Source organism: Drosophila bipectinata, chromosome 2R, assembly GCF_030179905.1.
Source record: "Drosophila bipectinata strain 14024-0381.07 chromosome 2R, DbipHiC1v2, whole genome shotgun sequence".
In the NCBI taxonomy this organism is placed as follows: domain Eukaryota; kingdom Metazoa; phylum Arthropoda; class Insecta; order Diptera; family Drosophilidae; genus Drosophila; species Drosophila bipectinata.
Window position 1 is genome coordinate 12,525,848 of NC_091737.1, and position 24,295 is coordinate 12,550,142.

The 24,295-nt window shown below is 41.4% G+C and overlaps 6 protein-coding genes across 9 annotated transcripts in view; 3 read left to right on the plus strand and 3 right to left on the minus strand.

The window, feature by feature from the left end:
• The first annotated feature begins 61 nt into the window (after positions 1–61).
• LOC108131484 (uncharacterized) lies at positions 62–2,210 on the plus strand. Its single transcript, XM_017250365.3, has 9 exons — positions 62–205; positions 259–351; positions 406–515; positions 577–671; positions 729–857; positions 912–1,063; positions 1,121–1,265; positions 1,323–1,573; positions 1,633–2,210. Exons 1-9 carry the CDS (start codon positions 140–142, stop codon positions 1,747–1,749), a joined length of 1,158 nt encoding a protein of 385 aa, XP_017105854.2. The 5' UTR covers positions 62–139; the 3' UTR covers positions 1,750–2,210.
• LOC108131485 (uncharacterized) lies at positions 1,806–2,457 on the minus strand. Its single transcript, XM_017250366.3, has 2 exons — positions 2,298–2,457; positions 1,806–2,242 (listed from the first exon to the last, which is right to left on the minus strand). Exons 1-2 carry the CDS (start codon positions 2,412–2,414, stop codon positions 1,844–1,846), a joined length of 516 nt encoding a protein of 171 aa, XP_017105855.3. The 5' UTR covers positions 2,415–2,457; the 3' UTR covers positions 1,806–1,843.
• A 562-nt stretch (positions 2,458–3,019) lies between these two features.
• On the plus strand, positions 3,020–10,787 carry LOC108131704 (uncharacterized). Of its 2 annotated transcripts, none has more exons than XM_017250727.3 (3): positions 3,020–3,216; positions 9,815–9,997; positions 10,059–10,787. In XM_017250727.3, exons 1-3 carry the CDS (start codon positions 3,198–3,200, stop codon positions 10,580–10,582), a joined length of 726 nt encoding a protein of 241 aa, XP_017106216.1. In that variant the 5' UTR covers positions 3,020–3,197; the 3' UTR covers positions 10,583–10,787. The 2 variants fall into 2 exon arrangements, with proteins under 2 accessions (XP_017106216.1, XP_017106215.1); XM_017250726.3 differs by lacking the exon at positions 3,020–3,216 and adding an exon at positions 9,592–9,748.
• Positions 4,411–5,550, minus strand: lectin-46Ca. Its single transcript, XM_017250724.3, has 2 exons — positions 5,334–5,550; positions 4,411–5,276 (listed from the first exon to the last, which is right to left on the minus strand). Exons 1-2 carry the CDS (start codon positions 5,505–5,507, stop codon positions 4,485–4,487), a joined length of 966 nt encoding a protein of 321 aa, XP_017106213.3. The 5' UTR covers positions 5,508–5,550; the 3' UTR covers positions 4,411–4,484.
• lectin-46Cb lies at positions 6,100–7,161 on the minus strand. The gene is made up of 2 exons (XM_017250725.3): positions 6,999–7,161; positions 6,100–6,929 (listed from the first exon to the last, which is right to left on the minus strand). Exons 1-2 carry the CDS (start codon positions 7,134–7,136, stop codon positions 6,156–6,158), a joined length of 912 nt encoding a protein of 303 aa, XP_017106214.2. The 5' UTR covers positions 7,137–7,161; the 3' UTR covers positions 6,100–6,155.
• Positions 10,788–14,516: 3,729 nt separating the features above from the next.
• LOC108131696 (uncharacterized) overlaps positions 14,517–24,295 on the plus strand; it is a 41,377-nt gene continuing 31,598 nt past the window's right edge. For 2 of the 3 annotated variants that reach the window (XM_017250716.3, XM_070278515.1), the window contains exon 1: positions 15,219–15,510. The gene's annotated coding sequence lies outside the window, so the exon portion shown is untranslated. The other variant, XM_017250717.3, reaches the window with a different exon arrangement.

Below are 24,295 nucleotides of genomic sequence, written 5' to 3' on the forward strand. Positions count from 1 at the left end.
AATTTGATATTTTAAAATTTCAAAAACTTGTTGGGCGCCATTTTAACGGTCACACTAGCAATCGATAACTTTCGACAGTGTGCAACACTATTCAAAAATTGATAATCAAAACAAACTAATCAAAACAAGCCGCGGTAAAATGACTGATTTGCCTCGGTCTATAAAGTTCACAAACATAAGCACCAGCTATGCGTTTATTTGTAGGGTAAGGAAGTTCAAATAAATCTTGGAGTCAAGTATTTAATTAAGTTGTAACAGACCTTAGAGAAGCAATGCGGAATTCAACAGCAGAGCGCGACCCACGAGTTTCAGTTTGTGGAGCTACTAAAAATCTTAAACGCCCAAGAAAAGGTTGGTTTATGGCGATTTCTTTTATTGCTTTTATAATTTCTGATTGTTTTGTAGTTCCTAATCTCCAGGTTCTTCAGCCAGCTGCCCACAAATGTTGGAAGTTACCGGGTTCTCTTGCAGCTCCAGAAACTCCAAATACTCACGGCTTCGGAGTATATCCTAAGGTTGGATTTCAGGTTCTTCCTTTACTGTTCTGTTTTACTAAATTTATGATCTTACCCACAGAAAGGAACACTCGGATCAACTGCTGGTGGACTTGGTTATCTTTCTGGAATCTGAGCTCGAGCTTCTGGAGGATCTCTTTCTAACCGCGGCTTATAGTTAGTTAATCTTTGACTAAAAATGATGTATCCCTTTATGGTTTGTCCTTTTTATAGATTCGAATAGAAGAATGAAGTTGACAGCTATCCTGGAAAGCGCATTGGGTCACCTATATGCTGGATTAGTAAGCAATCCCAAAATAAGCGAATTGGCCTATGTGGACTTCTTGCCAAAATCCTTGCCAGGCAGGTTTATGCAACCAATTTTGCAAGAATATTCTTAATATTGTTTTAATCCAGATGATGCCTTGTCTGTCTGCATGAATATGCATTTAAATACCGTATTGCAACTTCATCAAGTTGACGAAATCAACGAAGGGTTTGCCAATTTTAGTGCCTGGATTAATGAAGGTGTAGATGAACTTACCTTTGTAAAGCATCTATCTGAGAAGGTTGTTTCTAGACTGAAAATCATTAATGATCATGGCTGATATTGTCATCTTCTTCAGCTTTTGGCCAGCCATCAACAGGAAGCCCTACAGTTCATCTTTAAGTATTCTAACCAGGAAAACTTTGTGGATTGGAAGTTTTACCTTATTTTGGTTCAGTCCATAGCTAGTATTGCCAAGACGGAAACCCAAGCCTATATTAAAAGTGGGTATAATTTCCTTAATCCCTTTACTATCTTAATGAATGGGTTTTATTTCTTAGAGTATCTTAAAAGCCGAGTGCTGCACACTGCCAACACAGGCTGCTTGAAATCATTACTGCACTTGTTGCTAACAGCAAGAGCTGCTTCAGCATCAACCATGGACATCCAGAGCAATTTGGACAACTATGCTAAATGGTATAAGCAAAATATCGGTGAAATGACTTACCTCATGGCCACAGAAAAGTTTCACTTAATGCTGGGCCTTCTGGAGCAGTCTCTGTTTTATGAGAAGGAGCTAGCATACCTCGAGGTAAACCTACCTGGGTATAGAAATATGAAAGAAATAATTCAATTTTATCAATATTTTAGGTTCATGCGTCCATAGCTATTTCTCCTGGAGGGCGGCTGGTTCAGGCTTTTAAAACCAAGTGTCGGTCGCAGGTCTCGTATCTAAAAGCAGAAGCTAAGCGTCAATCTGCAAAATAGTATATCGTTATGGGAATCTCAATAACCAGAAAAAAACAAATATTAAACCATGCAAAAATTATTATCCGCGGAAAACCTAATTTATTTAATGTATTTAATAAGCCATAATTTCTTTGGCGCTGTGGGGAATGGCACAGAAGTTTTTTCGTTTCCTCATATGAGCTCCGTTGCACATTTCAGTTTTTGTGCAGGCAAAACGTTTTTTATCGTAGCATACGGCTGAAGCAAACGTGTAGGTTGGGTCTTCCGGTTTCAAAAAGGCACAACTTCCGTTGTTGACCAGTTGGGAGTTTTGGGGAGTAAACTCTACGTGCTTGTTGCTGGATATATATCTATAATTGGTCCTCTCGAAGGCAGTTAATCCAAACCAAACATCGGTTCGATCATCTCCATGGAATTTGTCGGTTAGGGACAGGAGAGTAAGTGTCGTGTCTATATCAGCCAGGCACATGCCCTTTTTTTGACAGGCGAAAAGGGCCTCAAACCAGTTCAACTAGAAAATGGTGTAGTAGGTGTAGTTATTTAATATCTTGAACTTTTCAACTTACTCTGTGTTTGCTGACATAGATGCATATTCCGGAGGAATGGACTTTTTCAACCGGCCAAGTCAAGAATAATATTAATATGGAAAGGCAGAAAGTACTCCGCTGTGATAGGACCTGCATTGTGATCAGTTTATTTTTAAATGAGATTTAAATTTGCGATACAAATGAATATATAATTCTATTAAAGCAGAACTAAAATAAGAAAGAGACCCAAGTTGCATTAATTAGCTATAAAGAGGGTTTAAGTGATTTAAACCATTGATGTTTTATTTTTGTTAAATATGTGCTTTACATTTTAGTTTAAACCCTAATATTTGCAAAATGAATACGTTAAACAACGTATCAGTTTGTATTTTTATTAAAATATTAAAAGTACAAAGAAATTCCTTAGCCAAGTTCCAAACCATTTCCCCTTTGTCTGGCAGCACTGCCATTCCTCTATTCGGCAAATTCAAGACGACTTACATTTCTAAAGACCCTCTTTTTTGGATTACTTAAACTCTTCTGCAAAATAAAGTTCTAAATATTTTAAGGTAAAAATTAAAACTTTATTATATTGTTTTATTGTTCTTTAAAAAATTGTGTAGCAATTTCCGTTAATTAAATTCCATTTTTTAAATACAAAAAGCTTATGAAATTTACTCATGGCTTTTCTGGCTTGTCCCCGATTGTTGCCTCGTCGTAGTTCTGTGTGAGTTCACGTCTCACTAGCAGCTACTTTCGCTTCAACTTATACGTTTTTGTGCTCTCGAAGCAGTCGGACGTAAAAATAAACGCGCTTCGGCCTAAAAAATAAGTTCAAAACCCGTTGACCAACAAAAATCTCAGCGTTTTCGAATTCCAATTCGATCAAACGAATATTCGGCTTTGAAAGAGTAAAAAAAAAATTATAACAGCTACAAAATGTTCAGCTCCATCACAGGTAAAGGCAAAAGCTGTGAAAGTTTTGGAATTAGAAATCCATAGATTTCTATTGAGTAAGACGTACATATGTGTGTGGAGATATATAGTATGCAGTGAGTGAGAATCAATGATATGCATAAGGATGGGAGTGAAATCCATTACATCATCATGGTCAGAGCCAGGAGCTAGGTGGAGTTGTCCAGATTCCCCTAGGGGACTATGGAGTAGATGTAGGTAGCAGTTGTGGGCGTGTTCGATCCGATATGGTTAGCTATAATACAAAAATTTTAATTGCCCTCTGCTACTGGGGCTTTGGCTCTGGCTTGGATGATGATGATGATGATGACAACGTTGTGGATACGTAAGCCAATTATGGCGCAGTTATATGTAGCTTCAAATGGACTAAAAGTTGCTGTCTGCGGGCACGACCCACACCCAAAACGTGGATACGCATATATATAATTATAGCTGGCTAGATACACACAAAAAACACACACTATATTCTTGGCATATCTGGGAATATGGAATATATCTCTATATATTTCCTATTCATTTATGCTTTATGTTTCCTTGAAAGTAAATGGAACACTTAAGTTCCCCTCAAGTGGGTGCAAGAAATTAATCATAATGTATTGGCAAAAGATTTCCACTTGAGAGTATTGGCGCATGTTAGATAGGAATGTTTTTCGGGTTTCTATTATAAAGATTAATATGTAAATCCTATACATACTTAATAATATTATCTGTTCCCTATCAATGCCAAACAGATGCATCGAAATGTAAGTAATCTTTTTGTGAGATTTTTTGCTAAAAAAATATGATGATAATTCTAGAAATCCCTCAACGATTGCGTTATACTTTTTTTAGTAGCTCTATTTTTTGTTCTTAGATTTTGATTATGTTCTTACACAAGGGTGGGATCGATTCTATTTTTAAATGATAGGAATTTTTAAGAACTATGGTCGCAGGAAAAAAACTATCATAGTAAAAACAATGGATCTGTTGTATTAATTTTATTTAAAGAAAAACAGTTCTCTTCGATCTAATTTTTTACCCGGTTGTGTCTATTTTTAATTTCTGAATTTTTCAGAAAATGTTTTTGAAAGCTATTGTTTTTTTGGATTGTTGGAAATATTCTTTAAAAAAGTCTCAAAAGAACATTGCCTCACCTAGTTATCTCCCGTTTTATGTTAATTTTAAAATAATTAAAAGCTCTACTCCCATATCGCATTTTTATTTTTATGATAGTTCTCATTATTCTTGAATATTTATCGATTTTTTAGATTTTTATGTGGCAGGTGCAGGTGCGGCGGGTGCAGGTGTAGCTGTAGTTGCCCCAGCTGCCGGCGCAGCAGACTCTGCCCCTGCGGCACTTGGTGTTTGTGTAGCCGCAGTTGCTCCCGCAGCCGCCGTGGAGCCTCCGCCGGCCGCCGTTGTCGTCGAATCCGTACTGGAGGCGTCCGTCGAACCAGTAGCCCCTTCGCCTTCTGGCGACGTGGTCTCACCCTCACTTGGAACCTTCGTCGCCGCCCCCGGCTCGTCCTCCGGCGACTCGCCAATTTCCGTTGAATTCGAATTGTCAAGTGGCCGTGAGTCGCTTTCCACGTTCTCGGGGTGGGTCCCCTGATCCTTGACCGCCTCGCCCTTGCCGGCGTCATGATGGAAGTGATGCAAGTGCTCGTGGCTGTGGTGCTGGCCGTCGCCCTCCTCGGCATCGGCGCTGGGATAGACGCACTTCTGTTCCGACTTCTGACACACAAAGTACTTCTTCTCCCCGCAGTTGTCGTCCAGGACAACGGTGCGGTTTTCCCGGATTCTTAATTGCAGGCAATCGTCCAGGTTGGATCGAAATGTTGGCTCAACCAGGCCCAGATCCCCGTAATAGCGAACCACCCTTCCTGAGCTTATGTAGGTGAAGCGACCCTCGATCTGGAGGTCATTGCCCCCAAACCAATAATCATCGGCACCCAGGAAGCCCCTCAGATACTGGACCACAGCTTTGAAGTCCTCCGGGGTGGAGAGATCTGCCAGATTGAGGTCCTTGCGCAGGCAATTGTTCTGCGCGCCAAACCAATTGATCTGAAAATGGACTATCCTTGATACTATTCGAATCTATGTGGTGTCATGGTGTCCCACCTTCTTGTTGCTCATGTAGTAGCACTTGCCATGGAGCTCCTTAAGGTAGGCTTTGCCACAAGGTCCTGTGTTCTTGTCCTTCCCCTCCTTTTGCTTGCCCTTTTTGCGTCTGGCCAACACCTGATCGGGATCGAGTACCATCAAGATCAGGACTAGAATCGGTAGTATCCTCATGGTTGCCAGAACAACTGGACAACCTGTCCAAAGATACTGTACACTGGGCGGCACGCCTGCTCCTGTTCTATATATACACTCTTGGGGGCGTGACATTGACATTATCGCAATGAGGTTGACCAATTTGTTCTTTTCAGTGCCTTGAAGTACATCGAATTGATTAATTGTGGGAAAAACCAGCGGGTTTTTGGAATTGTTCAGTGAATATCAGTACTTCAAAGATGCTGGTACTCTTTTGAAGAAAAGTTTATGATTTAATTATATTTTCCTCTTTTTATTGAATCTTTTTTCTCAGAAATATATTGTATCTCACACGCTCATACCCACATTAATTCTTTGAATTAATTGTTTCCTAACAATTGGTTTCCTGATTTTCCAAAAAAAGTTCCTTTAACTGTTCAGTATCTAATTTTCTTGGAAATATTGTATTATATTTCTTGACTATTTGTGGTTTATTTTTCATGAAATTCAATCAAAATTTAAAGAAGTTTTCCACCAACATTTTTAAACTATTTGGTTCAGATTCTAAGAATTTATTTTAAATAATAATCCCAAAAAACTGTCTTAAATTTTTAAAATGAAGTCTCTGAGATTTTCTTTATATTTTTTTTTATTTTTTAATCGAAAGTAGTTACAGAATTCTATATTTTATGTTGCTGGAGCTGCAGCAGCTGGAGCAGCTGTTGTTGTGGTGGTTTCACCACCAGCCGCTGTGGCAGAAGCAGGAGTAGCCGTAGTAGCTCCAGCAGCACCCTCTGCCGCTGGGGTTCCACTTGAACCTCCTGGTGTCAAAGTGGTTGTGGATGAACCTCCAGGAGCCTGACTTCCAGTAGTATCTGTGCCATTGGTATGTTCGGTTTCATTGCCATGGTGATCATGTTCTTCCACATCCGCATGGCCGGCAGCTTCCTCCGAGTCCTGATGGTCTTGGTCACTGGCACTGGCACTGGCAATCGGAAGTTGTTTAATGCCATGTTCCTCCTCTACTTCCCCGTCGGCACTCTCCCCAATATCGTGATGGAAATGATGCAGATGCTCGTGACTGTGATGTCGGGGCTTCTTGCCCTGGTCGTCGTCCTGGCAGTACCTCTCCGAGCAAATGAAATACTGACGTTCCTGGCAGTTGTCCGCCGCCACCATGTTGATGTGGGAGCGAATGCGCACCTCCATGCAGTCATCGCACTCCGAGTGCTCCACAGGCAACATATTGCTATAGTTGCTATAATATCTCACCAGTCTGCCATTGCTGATGTACTGGAAACGCCCCTCATGGTACAGATCATTGCCGCCAAACCAGAAGTCCTCGGTATTGCCCACAGAGCTGAGGAAACCCACTGCTCCTTTGAAGTCCGTGGGATTGGACAAATCAGCCAGAGTTAGCCCTTTGCGTAGGCAGTTGTTCAAAGCACCGAACCAGTTCATCTTAAGGTGTCAGGAGAATCATAGGATTATCTCTAAAGTTTATGGTTTAATTCTTAAAAATATTCCCACCTTTTTGACGGAGAAGTAGTAGCATTTGCCATTGATCCTTCTGAGGTATCGACGCGGACAGCTATTGGTCGCGGCTACGAGATGATCCCGTGGCAGGACACTCATCATGGCCACGAGTGCAGTCAGTAGATGCTTCATCTCGCCGGTGCACCGTATGATGGCCCAAAGTGGCCGACCGTCTCCTCTACTTATATCCTTTACAATCAATGTGGAGAATCAATTAAGGTTTTCTTTAATGTGTAGCATTTGGGGCATGCATCCCTAATGCCCCTCCCCTGGGTAATTCAATTACAAGTTCAAGCCTCTGGTATGCGTCGCCAATGTCGCGAGCTTATTTGGTCAGTCGTCTGTGGGTCAGGTTTAGGGTCATTCAATTAAATTGAATATTTCATTAGCTACACTTGAGGAACCAGGCCGGAAAATAGTAACAGCGGGATGGGAATTACAAGTGGTTTAACCCTATACTGCCCTCGGAGGTCTACTTTTTAAATTGTAAATTATGATAGAAGTTTGGCTAGGGTTCTTGACAGCTTTTAAAATAGAACTTATGTCATAAAATTGTCTATAAAATTAATTGGTTATTCTTATGGGTACTACTACTATAAAATACTATAAAAGCAGTACATCAGACCCTGATCCAATCCGGTGATTTCATAGCCATTAGCCGTTTCATAACCCCACCAAAAAAGACTTGATGTCTGACCTGCCCTTGGCGCCGAGACCATATATTTGTGTGGCGGAATTATTGATTTACCTGGCGAGGCCATGACATCAGCCATCGGGCAATTGCTCCTGTGGCAGGACACGACTCCTAGACTCCTAGTTGGATGACTGTTCTGTTGCCAGCTGCTTTGTGCTGACCTTGGACACTTGGTCTTTTGGGGCCGCCGCCAATGACGCCCTGGGCCAAAACAATTGATTCGGCGTGCGAATTCCATACCACTACTTGCTACTACTTGCCACGCGCTACCGTACTAGTATCTGTATCTGTGTATCTGAGAGTGTGTTTGCACGCGAGCTGTATCTTGTTCGGGTATTTGTATCTCACATGACATCATCAACAACAACAGAAACAGCATCGATTTAAAAGGCCTTAGCTGCGATTGTTGTTCTGTTCAGGCATCCAGAACTGGTGTGGAACTTGAGTTACTCATAGATATTCAATCTGTGAGTACGGGTGTGTATGTATGTTCTCCACCGAGTTCGCTTGTACTGAAGCTACAGGTTTTCCAACTACTTATTCGAAGCTTCTGCGCATTATCTGCCTCAAACGACATCGGGCCGCAACCTACAAATCTGTGAGGCTGTGCCTTCGGTTCTGGGCTTATTGTGTTACCTTCTGGCCATGCTTCTAGCCGGTTTTTAATATTGACCACAAAATGCCACAGTCTCGGGGCGAAACATAAAAAAAGAACAGAGTTAAGAACAAAATGCGTCGTATTACGCAAAACGGCTTTGATTGCTTTAGGAATTCCACGCGAAGTCTGTATCTTTTCTAAATAAGTCTATGGATATACGAGGGGAATACTAATTTCATTTCAGAAGATTTTACTTTCAATGCATGATTAATAGTATTTACAAAAATATATCTTAGAACGTAGAAAGCACAATTAGTTCTGCAAATTCCAGTTGCCTATTTCTGCAAGTTCAATGCCACACAAAGCATTTTAGAGCAATTAGCATGTGAAATATATACCCAAAATTACCAATTCCTACACCGGGTGAATATTTTTTTAACACCTCAACCGTGCCCACACATTCCTGCCCATTATTGCATATATGTAGATACTTTTAGAATTATTTCCAAACCAGAAACTATTATTTTCGCACAATTTTCAGCCTTCATGGAGGCGTGAGGATCATTAATTGCGGAATGAAATTGGCCAAATCGAACCTATGTTTAGACCGCTAAAGTATCTTTTGGAGAATTCTAATTTGGCATTTAGTGGCGTGCTGCTACTAAAAATAAACACTCATTCCGAACCCGAATCGGTTTTGCAGAAAGCGTGAAAATTTAAATGGGAAACCAGAAAGATGGCAACATTTTCATTTAGCAGTTTCTTTATTATGACATCACATACTCGGAATAATTTGAATATTTTTGCGCTTTTGTTGCCATTAACTGTGTGTGTGTGTGTATAGACAAAGGAATTCTTTCGTTTCCGTTCCGATTCAACTAACCGATTCGCACCCGTTCCCTAACCCGTTGCGGTTCCGAGTTTAATGGCACAATGTTTCTATTTGAGTGAACGCACACGTCACTTAATGGGAATGCATATTCGAGGGGACAGCTAGAAAAATAAATGTATTCAAACAAAAAACAAAACAAAACATCATCACAAAGTCTTGCCGTGCTCGTTAATTTCTATTAAATTACAAATATTGCTCCGAGCGGTCTAAAGTGTTTTAATTTTTAAGGCTGACGCCATGCAGCTTGCACGATGGGAGATGGGAGGGTTTCTAGCGTTCGTTGCGCAGTTTCTAATTATAAATTAGCCATTTGTCTCCCCCCGTCTAATCGATTCTAAATTCGAATATACGAGATATAGGCAATCATGTAAATAGTTCATGCTCCAGCCGCTTTGTTTATGTTTCGGCAACTGCAAGTCTGGAATTTGAAATCTCGAATCATCCAATTAGCTAATCCTCAACTGATTACAATCAGGCTATAAATTATAATTGGCGCCGGCTCAGGTTTTAGTTGCATTTTAGTAATCAAGTCAGCATGTTTCCCAGTCGCCAAAATCAAAGTATTCCAAATCATCCTGAACTTTTCTTTCCCAGAATATTAATCCTTTCTGTCCATTTCCTAATAGCATCCTTGAAGAACTTTGGCGACAAGACGGCCAATCTGTTCAGCAAGAAGAAGGATGAGGCTGAGAAGCTGGCCAACGAGAAGGCTAACGAGGCCCAGAAGCTGGCCGAGGAGCAGGCCAAGAAAGTGGGTCAGTCTGTGCAGCAGACCAAGAACGAGGCCGAGCAACTGGCCACAAGCACGGGTGAGCTTAATTTCAATTGAAGTTCATCCCAAAATCCTTAAAACTATTTTTACTCTTCCAGCCAAGGAAGCCGCTGCTCTGGCCAACGCCGAGGCCCAAAAGGCTGGCCAGGCCATCGACCAGGGCGTGAACCGGGCTGCCGGAGCTGTCAACCAAACCAAACAGGCCGTGGACAACACGGTGGCGCAGGCACAGGCTGTGGCTCAGAACTCCAAGCAGGTGGCAGCCAACGTGGCCCAGAACTCCAAGCAAGTGGCCGCCAATGTGGCGGAGGCCTCCCAGCGGGCGGCCGCCAACGCTGTCGACCAAACCAAGAAGGCGGCCAACGACGCCATCAACAAGAGCGTCAAGGCCGCCGAGAATGTGGCCGACCAGAAGCTGAAGCAGGCTGAGGGTGCCATCGATGGAGCCCTGAAGCAGACCAGCCAGGCGGTGGACCAGAAGCTGCAGGAGGCCAACCAATACGTGGACCAGAAGCGTCAGTCCGCCGAGAAGAGCATCCAGGATGCGGCCGGTCAGGCCCAGGAGAGCGCTGGTCAGCAGGCCAGTGCCCTGCTCGGCAAGCTGCATCTCGGCCAGAAGTAGATACCGTAAAGAAAGAACTCCTAAAAATATCTTGATGTGAAAAATGCTTTAAAAACAACAAAAAAAAAGGGAATTTGCTTCAATGTAACGAGTGCCAGTAATGTGATTGCTAAATCCTCAATTGAATAATATACACACACTCCATATTTTTTGAATTATCTCAAGAGGATAAATACATACTATATATACTTTTTTATGAAATGCAGCCGCTGCTTTTGATGTGAGCATTTTCAGCACATCTCTCTATCCGTACAAATTGTGTAATTTTAACATTTTCGTTTTCGTTCTCGGTAGACTTTTGTTACTTTGAAGCATTTTATATATATATATATATATTTATATTTTATACAAAAGATCAAGAGCTATGGAGCAAAGATGCGAGTATGATTTTAAAATACGTATATTCTGTTTATGTAGAAATGTATGATTAAGTACTTTTAACTTTTGCACAATACATTAAAAATGTGTTTTTAATATAAATGCTGCTCTAAAGAGAAAATTTTTATCTGTGGGGGTGAATTTATTGGTTATTTTTCTCTGACTTTAGTTAAAAAACTTATAAAGAATTAATTATAGTTTAAATTTGAATTTAAAAAGCAAACTTTTGTCTGCAGCGTTCTGAGGTACATTGGAATCGAGAACATTAACGACTGCCCAGTCTACAAATAAATAAATAAACCCGATTTTATTGAAATTTAAATTAAAATAAACTTTAAAAACTAGTGTGTCCAGAATTTTCATTTACCCAGGGTGGTGGAATCGCATAACCTGGCCTCACTACCCTTACCTGGCGCTATCTTTTAGTCAGGTTTGGCTCACAATATCAAAGACAACAACCACGTTGTTCAAAAATAGATGCAAATAGCAACCGTTAAAAGCATTTAAATGTGTTAAATTAAACTGCAAAACTTACAAAACATACAAATTTACAAATTTAAAAAAAAAGTGTAAAATATTCCGTAATTTTTATAATACTTAACTTTTTTTTACCCTTCATTGATATTTAACTAGCTAATAAACTCAGAAATGTCTCATCTTTGTTTCTCTTTGCTTGGACCTGTCACAGGAACTATTTGCAAACATGTTTACACGTAAAAGTTTCTCACAAAAGCGCCATAGAGTCGCCTGGTTGGCTAAAATCTATACAAATTGACCGAAACATGCACAAAATTTTGCTAATGTACGAGTTGGCATTTTTATTTTGTCTAACTTTTTTTTTCTACCAAAGCAAAGGCCAGAAGTTTTGTTAGCTTTTAATTATGGGAAAACTTTGTTGCGGCTAACAAGTGGCTTTGGTACATTGCAACGTCAATTGGACACACAGGACATACAAAGGACTCCAAAAGGGTACTGCCCAGAATTGGCCAGGTATTGGCAGAAATGTGCTGACATAAATTCCAAGCAAAAGCGATTTTTAATTTCAGATAAACTTGGCCGTTGACTATGGAAATGGCCAATGATAAATGCATTTGTGGGAGTTACCGCCGTTGGGTTCCGCCATTTTTGAAAAAAAAGGGGGGAAAATATTTATGCAAGCCACCGAAATGTCGCGCCAATTAGGTTAGCACACCGTGTTGGAAATAGCCCTCAGGTGAGTTGATTTGAATTTAAGCGATTGCAGCTGGGCGATTAATTAAAGTAACTGTTTATCAACACGTATTAATCATGGCCAAACATGCTCCCAGCTCTCGTGTTGCAGCCAACAAAATGGCGTGCAGCGTGGTTCCGGTCATGTTGGCGGCCATTTTGGCAGCGAGCTTCGTCTTTATTCATATCCAGAGTGTTCCATAAAGCGTGTTTGCATTTTATAAATACTCTGGACTGCATAAATTGAAGGATTTTTAAATATCTTTGTGTTGTACACTGAGTACCTAAACTTTACTGCTCAAAATGTAATGACCTTTTAAATCATTTATAATTCCCTTTTATAGATCAATATCTTTTATTTGTCGGAAGCCCACGAACTCCCCTCATAAACATATTTTGTTTTTGGGAACACATTTTGGCCATTTCACTTGCCCTGGCCAAAAACCCAAAACATTGGCCGACGGCGTTAATTTTATCTGAAAACTTAAATGTGCGCGTGTGTGGGCAATTAGGCGAGGGATATTATCGGCAGGCAGAGTAACTAAAATTACGCGAGACGAGAAGTTTTAAGCGACAGCCACTGATTGTTGCTGCAGGGGAAGTCCTTAAACACACACACACACTAACACTCACACTCATATAAACACTCAGACGTGAGCACACAAATACTCACATATTCGGAGCATTTTATCACGATGGAGCCATTAGATCCATGGGGGACTCAATGGACGTTGACGCGCGTCTTGCCAGCTGCATGCTAAATAAACTCAGCTCACTATAAGAGAAATGGCAATAGCATTGTTATGTTTTGACTATAAGATACCGGGTACTAATGGAGATACTAAGAATTACAAATAAAAGAAGAGGGGACTGCAAGATATCTGGTACTTATAAGGAAACTAGAAGAACTATCAGACAAACAAAGAAGCCTGCAAGATATCCAGCACTTTTTCGTAAAATGTAGCACATATTTGGTACAAGTCTATAATCCTTATTATTTTTGAATACCCTGTTAAAGGATATGGCAGCGCAACAGCCATCAAGCAATGTCGAGCGACAGTTACAGCACCGAATGCGTTGTAATTGTCAGCTGAACGGACAACTGAAGAGGAGCGGCATAGGAGGGGCGGTATTGGAGGTAAGGGATGGCTCAGGACAATTGGCCGGGTTAGTGGAACTGTGGCTCGATTTGAGCCACTGGCGCGTGTCGCAGAAGACGCAAATAAAGTCGTATGTCAGGCCAGAGTGGGCAATAGAAAAGAAAGTACCACATGGAAAAAAAATAGCGTGCACCACCATCAGACGTGCCACGAAAGCCAAGGTGCAACTACAAGTGGTCCTTGTCCATCCTAAAAGCCTCGTTCGAATAATTGGCTTTGGCAAGCGGTAGGGCTTGGCCAATTTTGGGGATTTGATTTGTTTCTGGTTTCGGTTATTAATTGCCACCCAAAAGGACAGACAGAAGATTGTCGAGTGGTTAAGTAAAGATGATGTCCTCCTGGATGTCCTGACGCACGATAAATTCCTGCAAAATTCCCTGACGTATGACCACTTTGATTGGCCTGCCGGTGATTTATGCCTCAGCTCATTAATTATGGTTATTTGCTGGCCCAGGCTGATGTAGTCTCGCGGGCTTGTTAGCCAAATCAGAAATGCCATCAGGGTCGCCTGGATGTCGGAGCCATCAATCCGAGCTGGGCCAAGAACGCACACGTTAACGAGGTTCATAATTAGCCAAACACCCGAGCAGGTATGGTATCTCTCTTAGCCGTATCATCTTTCAGTTAGTCGGCATGACAATTTTGCCAGCATCGATTTATGGCCCTGGTTTCTTGGCTGTTTCCAGTTACCAATTTAAATTTCTTGCCGCAGATTCAATCTCCACCGACAATGTAGCAAAATAAATCGAGCATTGCAATCGCCTCTTAACTCGTTTCCGCCAAATTCAATTATTTTCGCCGGCTATTTCCCTCCGTCTCCTTAGCCCGGTAATGATATACATATAAAGTGGTCGGATGAAGGGAGACCAGACCTCCGCTCCGGGGCGAAATTGCATTTAGGCAGACTGTGTCGCCAACTGTGCACGCATTTTGTGCATTTTATTGGACTCCAGGGCAGAGCTCGCCGTCCTCGCCAGCCAAGGAATGTGCACCTTTTTACATATACAAATACAAGGATTAGATTAATGTCAGGACTTTCGGAAATGGTGGCTGGGAAATGAAGTGGAATAATAGGCGGTTAAATAGTGCAATTTGATTTTGTGGAAGGATGCGGTGGAGTAAAATATTTTAATTTAAAGTGTCAGGTTTTCTATATACAAAAATTGCAAAAACACAGTCTTTAGCTACAAATGGATAGCATCACAATAGCTTAGGATTTCCATACATATGTTTTTTTCTGGCTCCAACTGAAATGATTGCCATTGGAGTGGACACCTTATGAGACAAACAAAATTCACAGCATGCAACCGGCTTAAGACGCTTGCAATTCCCAGAAATAACAGACCAGGACACACAAGGCCATGCCAGCCAGGACCCCCCGCCAGAGTCCAGAGTGCCGAGTCCAGAGCCAGGAGTTGGATCAGCTGTGCTGGATGTACATGCATAATTGAAAACTCCGATTGCTGCAACCTTTCGCCAGTAAAAGGAAAGAAAAGTACTGCTCCTGGCGGGCTGCCCTGCCGGCTGGCAATTGAAAAACCCGTAGACAATGTTTTCCAAATGACGTCCACCGAGGCGCCTGCGTCGATTCGAGTGGAACGTGTTGGTGGAGCTGTAGGCCAAAAGCAAAGTGTTTGGTAGAATGTCCCCTCAGTGCGAAGTCGGCTGGCAAACCAGACGCTTGGATTGGCTGCCTAGAACCGAGAAGACACATATTTCTCGCCCAGCCATTACCAATTCTGAATTCAGTTCTGAGCCGAACGTAACGGTCTTTTGAATAATTGAAACACCGCGTACCGAACACTATTCGATTCAAAATTGATTGCTCATACGCCGCGTGGGCCGTTCGCTGGGATACAAAAGGATAAGAGGAGAAAATAAAAGTAAAAAAAAAACGAGAATTGAATAGAAATTGTTGCATGCTCTCGGGCAGAGGCGCAATTGATGATTGATATTTGTTGGCAGTGCCAAAAAGTGTGTCTGTTGTGTATGTGTGTGTTTCGGTTTCTGTTTCCGGTTCCGGTACCGCCGTTACCCCTCTTCAAAAATGCTTTTTGATTAAAGCCCGCGCCTGAATAGTTTTCTATGCAATCGGAAAATCTCTTTTGCCGCCCAATTGCAGAAAGTTCGCTAATTGCTCAATGCTTTTGGTCTTTGTTCAGACTTGTCTGATATGCCTGGGTAAGTGTGCGGTGGATTTTACAGTCCTTTAGAGTCCTTTCCAGTATTTATGGTGTCAACACAAAACAGGCGTTGATCTCCAAGTGCCCAAAAAAATATAAAAAAAATAATCGTAAAAATAGGAAAATAAAATAACACAGAACCTAGACAGGATTCGAAACCGTTTTCATACAAATTTATGCTCGTTGCTGTTGACTTTTAGGAGTCGTCTGGTTTTGGTACCTAGACACATCTTTATTGCCAAGGCAACACTGGAGGAGCTTCTTTCCTTTCTAGTGCCCCGGCTTTCAGGCTTTCTATTTTTTTTTTGGCTTTCAGATTTCAGCTTTCAGCATCAGATTTTTTTTTGGTGAAATCACTTAGCAATTTGTGGCCCCATTCGGGAATCCTTTTCAGAATTCCACGCTTCCTTTCTGCGGCTGTCATGCCGTGCAGTCTGTTTAATTTCACAATTCATTTCATGTCAATCGAATTGTCTATGGCTCTGGCCTCGGTTCACTTTCCTTTCATCCTGCCCTGGCCGGTTCCTGTCCCTATTCCAGTCACTGTCCGTGTCCGTGTCCGTGTCCGTGTCCTGACAAGTGTCCCTATCTCGGAGCCACAAAGGAAGATAAGAAGAACTAAGTTGGTTGTCACGATGCTTGAGTTTGATGTATTAACCGTTCGCATTCCGCATAGAGAGGACTCAAGGCTCGAAATCGACCATAAAAATGCGGACGACTGGCATTAAATTCGCCCATTTTGCGTCTGGTTTAGCTGCCGATAAACCTAATAGTAAACATTCCCCCTTTGTTGACTCTATCCATTGGATTATGTTGTCTTCTGTACAGAAAGCTTAACAGCTTGGGTTTTTGGCTATGACATAGTTAAAGCTACAGGATATATTTTAAGACTCACACCTTCCCCGGAGCAGGAGCCGGAGTAGTTTGGCAAAATAAACTCTGTTGAGCTGTTTTGAGTAAATCTGCTTTTAAGCTGATTTGAAATTTTGACGTGCTATGCTTCAAGACTTTAACTATAGTTTTTGTTAGTTTTTTGTGGCGTACTTTTTCATCTCATCTTATATGTATATTTAAAATAAAATTATTATGCCTTGCATGCCTGCGAATCGTATTAAATATTCAACTTATTTAAAGTAGGGTAAGCCTGATCTGTTTGCTTTTAAACTGATTAATTTCCATTTCAAAAAAGGCCACAAAGGTCAATCCTTTTGGCACAATTTGCAATCAACCTGACTGAATTACTAAATTTATTTAAATATATTTTCAAACATCAAGGTAAATAGGTATGTAAATATAATTAATTCAGATAATAGAAGTCTGAAACGTGCAATTGTAAATATAATATTACAATTCCACTCGCATGAAAGCTGCTAAAAACCATTTGGTTGACAGCCAAGAATCGCGGCAAATGGAGCGGACAACAGGGCGTATGCTTAATCGTTTTTCATATGGTCCCCGAAACAAGAACGACAGCTGCACGGAGCCTGATGGCCCCGCCAAATGGAATATTCATATCTGGCGATAAACATACATCTAAACATAATCCATTGTGAAGTACTAAAAGTACTTCAAACAAGTTGCTTACCTAAGAAAAACCATGGAGGACGACGAGCCAGGGCGGCGAGCTAGGATGGCAAGCGGGAATCTTCTCCCGAGTCCTGATTTCTTGTCTTGGAAAGTTCGCGGCACAACGCCTACTGCCTCACTGGGTGGTTTTTTCTGGCGGCTTTTGGCCGGCTTTACTTTTGCTGACTGCTATTTTATGGTGGCCATTAAAGGAAATTGAATATAATTTTGTTTGCTAAGCTCTACCATAAACTCCCAAAGGCCAAGTGGCTTGAGCTCCTCGGTGTTGCTGTATGATTTTCTCCTGCCCTCTGAACTCTTGGCGAGTTTTTCATATTTTATCGCCAGACGCGCGAGGTTCAGGGTGAAAAAAGGTCGATTCTAGTCGAGAATTAGCTTTTGGGCTGCAACTTGATTTGGATGGCTTTTGGCCGCTGGCCAGCGCATAAATGTGATTGAGAAATTGCACAAGAGACGTCAGATTTTCCGGCTTAAATTTGGGTCTGTAGGATCCTTCGTTGCCCCGTTGCCAGGATGACGAATGAATCCTTGGGAGAACACATATTTACCAATTTGCCATGTGCCTTTCTTGGCCAATCGCCTGGCCTTTTGACAGCCAAGTCTATTCAGATTTGTTTGCTGGCCCGACGCCAGTCAATATTGTGGCCATTTGGCTCTTAACTTTTAGCATCTTGGACCGACCGTTTGCTTACCGGTTTCATTATTTATTTAAGTCCGGCAAAGGCAAACCTGCATATTGGCACTTCCATCTATTCACTTTTCGGTCAAGGGGGCGGTTTGGTAAAATCACAAAATAATAAATTGTTTCTGCGGTTGTTTCAACCATTTGTTCGCTCCATTGTTTGTTTTCTTTGTCTTAGTCCTTGGGTGCGCCCACAAATGTTTGCTTATCTAGGGGGAGGGATGCCTTTCTCCACAGATTTGAAATCGAATGGAAAACATTGTTTTCATTTAATTTAAATGTCGGGGAAATCGTTTGTTAGGTTATTTAGCCGGGTGGCTTACATTTCCTTATCAACAATCGTTGGATTTAAATAACAAATGGTGTTTGATTTTGGCCAGAATCTAGAGAGATTTGCTAGAGAGCAAATAATATTTTAAACCAGCAGACGGAGCCTAAAAATAGAAGATCTCCTGGGACATTGAGATAATGATTTTTTACTGATTTCTCAAGGTGCCTCAACATATACATTTCGTCCTTTGTGACACCATCATCAATCAATTTCCCAGATAATTCGCCCCTACATCAATGTAATTTGATGCAAAAAGCCATCTCTATGTTGACATTGCTTGAATAAATAAATTTATTTTGCCATTCAAGCGAAAGCCGTAAAAAAATAAAATACAGTTCACATAATTAAGACAAACCCGAGCTTAAATTGACATTTCCGAGAGGGCGAAAAAATCCAAAGAAAATAAAATGGGGAAGCATTTCATTTCTTTCGACCCTCGCCAGATGATAAATTGAGTGATGACGGAACAAATTTAACTGCTGGTGGCGAAAGACACTCACCTGAAACCCAAAACCCAAAAAAACTTCCAGGTGCCATTGTAATTTTCATGAGAGAGTGGCTGAGACATAAACTAGGGAAGGTCAACAGAACATTACGTATACGACATGGTGAACGGGCTGCGGTTAAATCTAATAAACATTTCCGGCCTTATGCACGCATGAATGTTAATGCGGAAACCCAACTTTTCGACTCGAGACGGCAGTTTTCAGCCAGGGTGTAATGTACTAGAAATTATGCCCCAAGACCCCGAGGCATGCTACCCCAAAGGGCCCATGAAATATTTTGTCCTGCCAGACTGTGACTCTGGCTTGAAACCAAGACATAGTTACGGGGATCTGTCAGGCATTTGCCGTTTCTGGAATTAACATCCTTGGGCGTCAGTGCCAAGATTTCAAGTCAACTTTATTTGCCAGAAAGATAAATCCCATCCACTTGACTTGCACTGCAACTTGGAACTTGGAAGTTGGGAGCAAATTTAGATTTTGATGGAAAGATTTAAGGCATGTGGAAAACTTTGAATAGTGCCCATTTCTCCATTGAAAAGGGTAACTCTCTAACTTGAACGCCTTGGGCCATGTTTCCCTTGAATCAAATTAGCCAAAGACATTAACTGAAAACTGGCAACAGCCCGGAGGCCAAGTAGTTAAATCAGAGTCAGTAATTTGATTTTCAACTTCCAATTAATGAGTACAAATTTAAAGTTTGTTGCCGTTGATTCGGAGAAAAGCCGTTGTTGTGCCAACTACACGTGTTGAACAAGTTCATGAACTTCACCATAAACTTTACCAGCTCTATTTTCCTCCGATCCATGCCGCCCTGCCCCACAGTCAGCCTGCCATCTGTGGCATTTTCCATTTTTCTTCTGTGGCTGCGTTGACGGCATCCGGCGACATTTCTTTTCACTTCTCCGCAGTCTGTTCTGCAATTCACAGGCATTTCGACGCTCGTCTCTGTCGCATCTGATTCCTGTCTGTCTATGGTTACTATGGGAGAAAAATCCATCTTCCTAGTGTTGAAAATAGAATACTTTTCGGGTCTTAGGATCTCCCATATAAGCTTATTTAAAACCTACCACAAGAAGAATGCGTTCTTTAAAAAAACGCACTCTAACCTTTCCTAGAAATGCTTTTCCTTTAAAGTAAATCCCTTGAATTTAAAAAAGAAACCATTTGTTAAAGGTAAATCATTTGCAAAACAGAAATTTGTCTTCGATGGTTTTGGGCCATCTTAGTTATGCCGGAAAGGTGGTTGCCGTGCCACAGAGACTCCGCAAATGAGTTGGCATTTTAATGGCCTGTCCATGTTGGTTGGAGCCCGGCTGGATTGGGATCGGGATACGATACGTATTTTGTGTCCCGTGGCGTGCCAGTTGGTGGTGTATTTTGACCCATGGTGCAGGCCGCACAGGCCAGGATGACAGTCAGCCATTGTGATGTCAGTTTTTGCAACGCCCTGCCAGCGTCCGTTCCCCTTCTGGCCCTTTTTTCAACTGGTGGCCTAATGTCTGTTTGGTTTCTTGGCACGACATGCCTGCCTCGGCCCGGCCCGGCCCTGGCGTCGTCTTGTGATGAAAAACTTATCATAAAACTTTGGCAAAACTGCAAAGTTGTCAAGGTTTTTGTCATTTCCCGGGAAAGGCGCTCGCTCCATTCTCTTTTCTCCGAGCTGTGGTTGCCTAAAATAATTATAAATAACTTAAAAGCAGGCAAACTGGCAAAACAGCAAACATCTAACAGCTCACAGCCAACAGGCGGAACTGCAAAAACCAAAAACCAATAAACAAATCCCATTCAGAAAGTTTTCCTTTTTTTCTTGTCGCTCACAAATATATGCTTTGTTGCGGAAAAGGACACGCGATATCGCCGAAATATCGCATTTAATTTTTATGCTTTAATTGGCACAATAAACAGCTAATAAAATCCAATCCTCTGTATCGCGGCAAAGACACACTCCTCGCTTCGAATGGCCAATCGATGGCTGGAGTGCCTCGGCTTCGGCCTCGGCCACTGCCACTTGAAAGGCAGACAATACAAATTGCTCGAGCCAGGACATGGATGTATCCTGGCTATGCGGTGTATTGTCTGTCATATGATTTGTTTGCGTTCGCCGGCATTCCTGCCATTGACAGACTGTCATAAATATGAAACACACAATATGCCAGGCCAAAAACTACAGAAACAGAATATATACTATATTGTGTTGTATAAGTGTATGTATATTCGATATATATAGAGGATAAATATGTTTGCGCCGACCATCGACATAACAAACTGTTCAGGTACACGACTCACAGTGTCCTTCGTCAAGGCAACGTTTGATGGAAGGCCTGTCTGCGACGGAATTTCCCTCCTTTTCGTCCTTTGCCGCTTCAGTCGAGCGTGAAAAATGGTTGCAACTTGTTGTCGCTCCAAATTCAATTAATTAGCCATCATTAGACACAAAAATAGCGAAAACTGATTTCGACTCAAGTTTTCATAAATGTGTAATGAATATGGCGCTTTTAATTCGTTTCAGGTAATTAGATAAATTAATTTTCCCAAAAAATAATGATACTCTCGACTGTAATTAAGAGTTAATTGTTTCTGTTAAATATTCATAAATTAAATATGAGATGTTTTCGCTTCTGTATTTGATTTATTAACAGTTTATTGTAATACTATCTACAATAATAGAAAAAATCTATTCAATTTTCCAGCTCATTTAATTTTTGTGTGTTTGAGGAAAGTTTTAATTACAATTTCACTTTCAACAGTTATACTTGTTATGTTTGCCAACTTGTTTGTTCTAAAATTAATAATAATTAATATACCTTTTTTATGACAATTTTAATATTGCTTTTTCCATTAAATTGTATCTTCCAATTTAAATGTAAATTTGTTACAATTGCCCACCGATTAGGTTTAACAGAGCCTCTCTAAAAATAATGCATTTAGGCCTAGAATTTGTATGTTAAACCCAAATTCGACACATTTGGCAACCATTTGTGGCCTATAAACTTTGGCTGTAAATTTTTACAACAATGAGACCTGCATCCCGAGGCAGTCGTTCCCCCAGTTCCTTGCCAAAGGTGCAAAAATAAGAAAACAAATCCACCTAAATGCCATTCAAAGTAAATCACTGGCCATCTGCCGGGGCGGGGACGGACAGCAGAAGAATGTGATCTAATTTATTTAAATAATTTAAAAATTCAGAGAGATGGCCCAAAAGAAAATAAACAAAGGGAAATAATAGCAGCTGTGTCTAGTCGAGTCATTGCCATGGCCTTAAGATAAGGGGCCAGGTCGCGGACAGGTCCGCAGACAATGCGTTACCGTTCCCGGGCCAACAAAAGGCCAAAAGTTAATGTGTGCCTAAGTAGCCGACCCCTCGCTTCGCTTGGCCCATTAAAGAGGCAGAGCTATTCCGGACCTGCCACTGCCACATCCCGCCCACGTCCCCCCGACATCCGATAAGTGGCAACTGGCAAGTGCCACCGTCGCATCCTATCGCCTGTCGTCTCCCATTTTTGGCCAAGTATCTTTGGGCCTTTTGTCTGCGGCCAGTGCGTTGATTACTTTGGGGAAAATGTGCGTGAAAGGTAAACGCCGTGTACCAAGTGCCGTGTGCCGTGTCCCGTGCCGGGCTCCATGCCGCGTACCTGGCCTGTCATTTTCTGTTTACCGTCTGCCGCTCAACTTCAGCCGACTGATTTATTTGGCCGCCGTTTGGTTTTCACTTGGCCAGAACGGAGAGTGTGTGTTGTGATTTCTGCCACACAATGAACTGCCTTGTTATTACCTGGCCATAAATCATCGCATCCTTTGCAATAATAAACGTAAATTATAATAAAGCCAAATATTTGCTTTCCATTTAGCTTTGATAGAGGTTAGCCAATGGGTTTAGCTGCTAAATTCTTCAAGCTTATAGGGAGAAATGAGGGGTACTTAGTGTTAAAGTATATGTATTAAAGTAACTTAATATGGGGACTAAAAATCATAATTTTATTGCCAATCTAAGGCTTTTTTAATTGGTTAATTATCCATAGATAAAAAAACCCTAAAATATTAAACAAAATAAAATGTAACAGACTTTAAACTTGGCTTCAATCAAAATCAATTATTTTAATGGTTATTATAAGTGGCTTCTATGAGTAAAAAATCTTTTTGCTTATAATTAAAAAAACACAAATTAAGAAAACAAATTTTATGCATTTATTAAATTTATGAATAATTTTTTACCCACCATTTATCGAGAGCCAATAATTTGCACTGGTTGTCAGTTTTCTCAACTGTATATTATTTTTAAAAGCCATCCACTTCCCTTTGTGGCCGAGTGTTAAATCACGGGCTCGTTTATACACAGAAATTGATTCCATTTTAATTTAATAATGGTTCAGAGTGGCAGCAGATCGATGGGAGAGTACTGCCAGTTCTGGATATATACATATATGTATATATATTTCAATTACGGACTGTTGATGCGGCCATAATGTCTCATTATGTTTGACTCGCGATGGAAAACAATGAAATTAAGTTGGATGGACACGACCACTTGAACGGAAAGCACAAAGCAGCCAGGGCCTGGCTCGCAGTGGGGGCCACGCAGTACAGTACTGTACTGTTCATCTGTTCAAGTTTTGGCCATTAAAAACGCATTAACATGGCACAATGGCTTGACAAATAACTCGCAAATGCATTGGCTTTCCGTTTGCGGGCGTTGCGCATACGCCGTGTGTGCATGACAGCGTGAGCAAGGGGCTCTTTATGCCGCTTAACTGCGTTTTATCAGTGCAATTACACCCAGCACACACAACAGACTCCTGTCCACCACACCCAGTGTCCATTTCAGAGGACGTCTTCATTAAGGTGGCGGCAGTCGAAGGATAACTCTACACGTGAAGAAACTAATGAAGAGAAACACTTCTATGTAGTCTGATTTATTTAGCTTCTATTCAGGAGTTACTTAAGTGCTTAATCATGTCCTGATACGAATGTGTTTGCTTACCTTGCCATGATTTATTAGTTCTATTTCCAGTTTGTGTTGGATGTCGGTATTCGAAAAGAAATCCGCCGCCATCGTTTGTCATTTGACAATATTCGCAGCCGGCTGGCATTTCTGCTTATCTGCACAGCAGGCTGCCAAGGGGTCCTTCGCCAAAGTCCTTTCGCATCCCAGTGTTTCCTTTGTACAAATTACTTTAATACTTTGCGCCCGATGTTGCGCGGAAGTGTTTTACAGCACGCAGTGTTACACACACAATACACACACCAGCACATGTGGGTGTCCTTACGCACACACGCCCTGAGACGCCATTTCGCCACACACACACACACCCAGCCCAGGCCCGTGGAACTTTTTCTTTCAATCATAAAATCAGAACTTTCTACCCTTTTATGGCATAATCAGTGCAAGTATGTGAGCGCACATGGGAGTAAAAAATGGTGAAAGTGGAGGGGGTGTAGGGATAAAATGGTTTGGAGAAAGTGCCGCAGGCTGCAATTGTCTTGTCTTTTATAGTTCTGCCAGTTGCCAGGATACGCTAGAGATGCGATACCAACACAAGAAAGTACTCGACCAGACACGGGTTGTGCGGTAAAAACTTTACAACTCCGGCACTGCATTCAATCGATAATGGTTAAGTAAATTGTTATAAAAATTGTGAAATCGAGTAGATCCGAGAATGTATTATATCTTGGGGAGCAT

What these genes read in the sequence shown, in the direction of transcription:
- LOC108131704 (XM_017250726.3), top strand. Translation starts at nt 9,724, where the DNA reads ATGTTTCCCAGTCGCCAAAATCAAA. An exon ending in TCCCAGTCGCCAAAATCAAA is followed by an intron (nt 9,749 to 9,814) that starts GTATTCCAAATC and finishes ATTTCCTAATAG; the next exon opens with CATCCTTGAAGAACTTTGGC. An exon ending in GCAACTGGCCACAAGCACGG is followed by an intron (nt 9,998 to 10,058) that starts GTGAGCTTAATT and finishes TTACTCTTCCAG; the next exon opens with CCAAGGAAGCCGCTGCTCTG.
- LOC108131485 (XM_017250366.3), bottom strand. Translation starts at nt 2,414, where the DNA reads ATGCAGGTCCTATCACAGCGGAGTACTTTCTGCCTTTCCATATTAATA. An exon ending in TCTATGTCAGCAAACACAGA is followed by an intron (nt 2,243 to 2,297) that starts GTAAGTTGAAAA and finishes ACCATTTTCTAG; the next exon opens with TTGAACTGGTTTGAGGCCCT.
- lectin-46Cb (XM_017250725.3), bottom strand. Translation starts at nt 7,136, where the DNA reads ATGAAGCATCTACTGACTGCACTCGTGGCCATGATGAGTGTCCTGCCA. An exon ending in ACTACTTCTCCGTCAAAAAG is followed by an intron (nt 6,930 to 6,998) that starts GTGGGAATATTT and finishes TGACACCTTAAG; the next exon opens with ATGAACTGGTTCGGTGCTTT.
- lectin-46Ca (XM_017250724.3), bottom strand. Translation starts at nt 5,507, where the DNA reads ATGAGGATACTACCGATTCTAGTCCTGATCTTGATGGTACTCGATCCC. An exon ending in ACTACATGAGCAACAAGAAG is followed by an intron (nt 5,277 to 5,333) that starts GTGGGACACCAT and finishes GTCCATTTTCAG; the next exon opens with ATCAATTGGTTTGGCGCGCA.
- LOC108131484 (XM_017250365.3), top strand. Translation starts at nt 140, where the DNA reads ATGACTGATTTGCCTCGGTCTATAAAGTTCACAAACATAAGCACCAGC. An exon ending in TAAAGCATCTATCTGAGAAG is followed by an intron (nt 1,064 to 1,120) that starts GTTGTTTCTAGA and finishes CATCTTCTTCAG; the next exon opens with CTTTTGGCCAGCCATCAACA. An exon ending in AACCCAAGCCTATATTAAAA is followed by an intron (nt 1,266 to 1,322) that starts GTGGGTATAATT and finishes TTTATTTCTTAG; the next exon opens with AGTATCTTAAAAGCCGAGTG.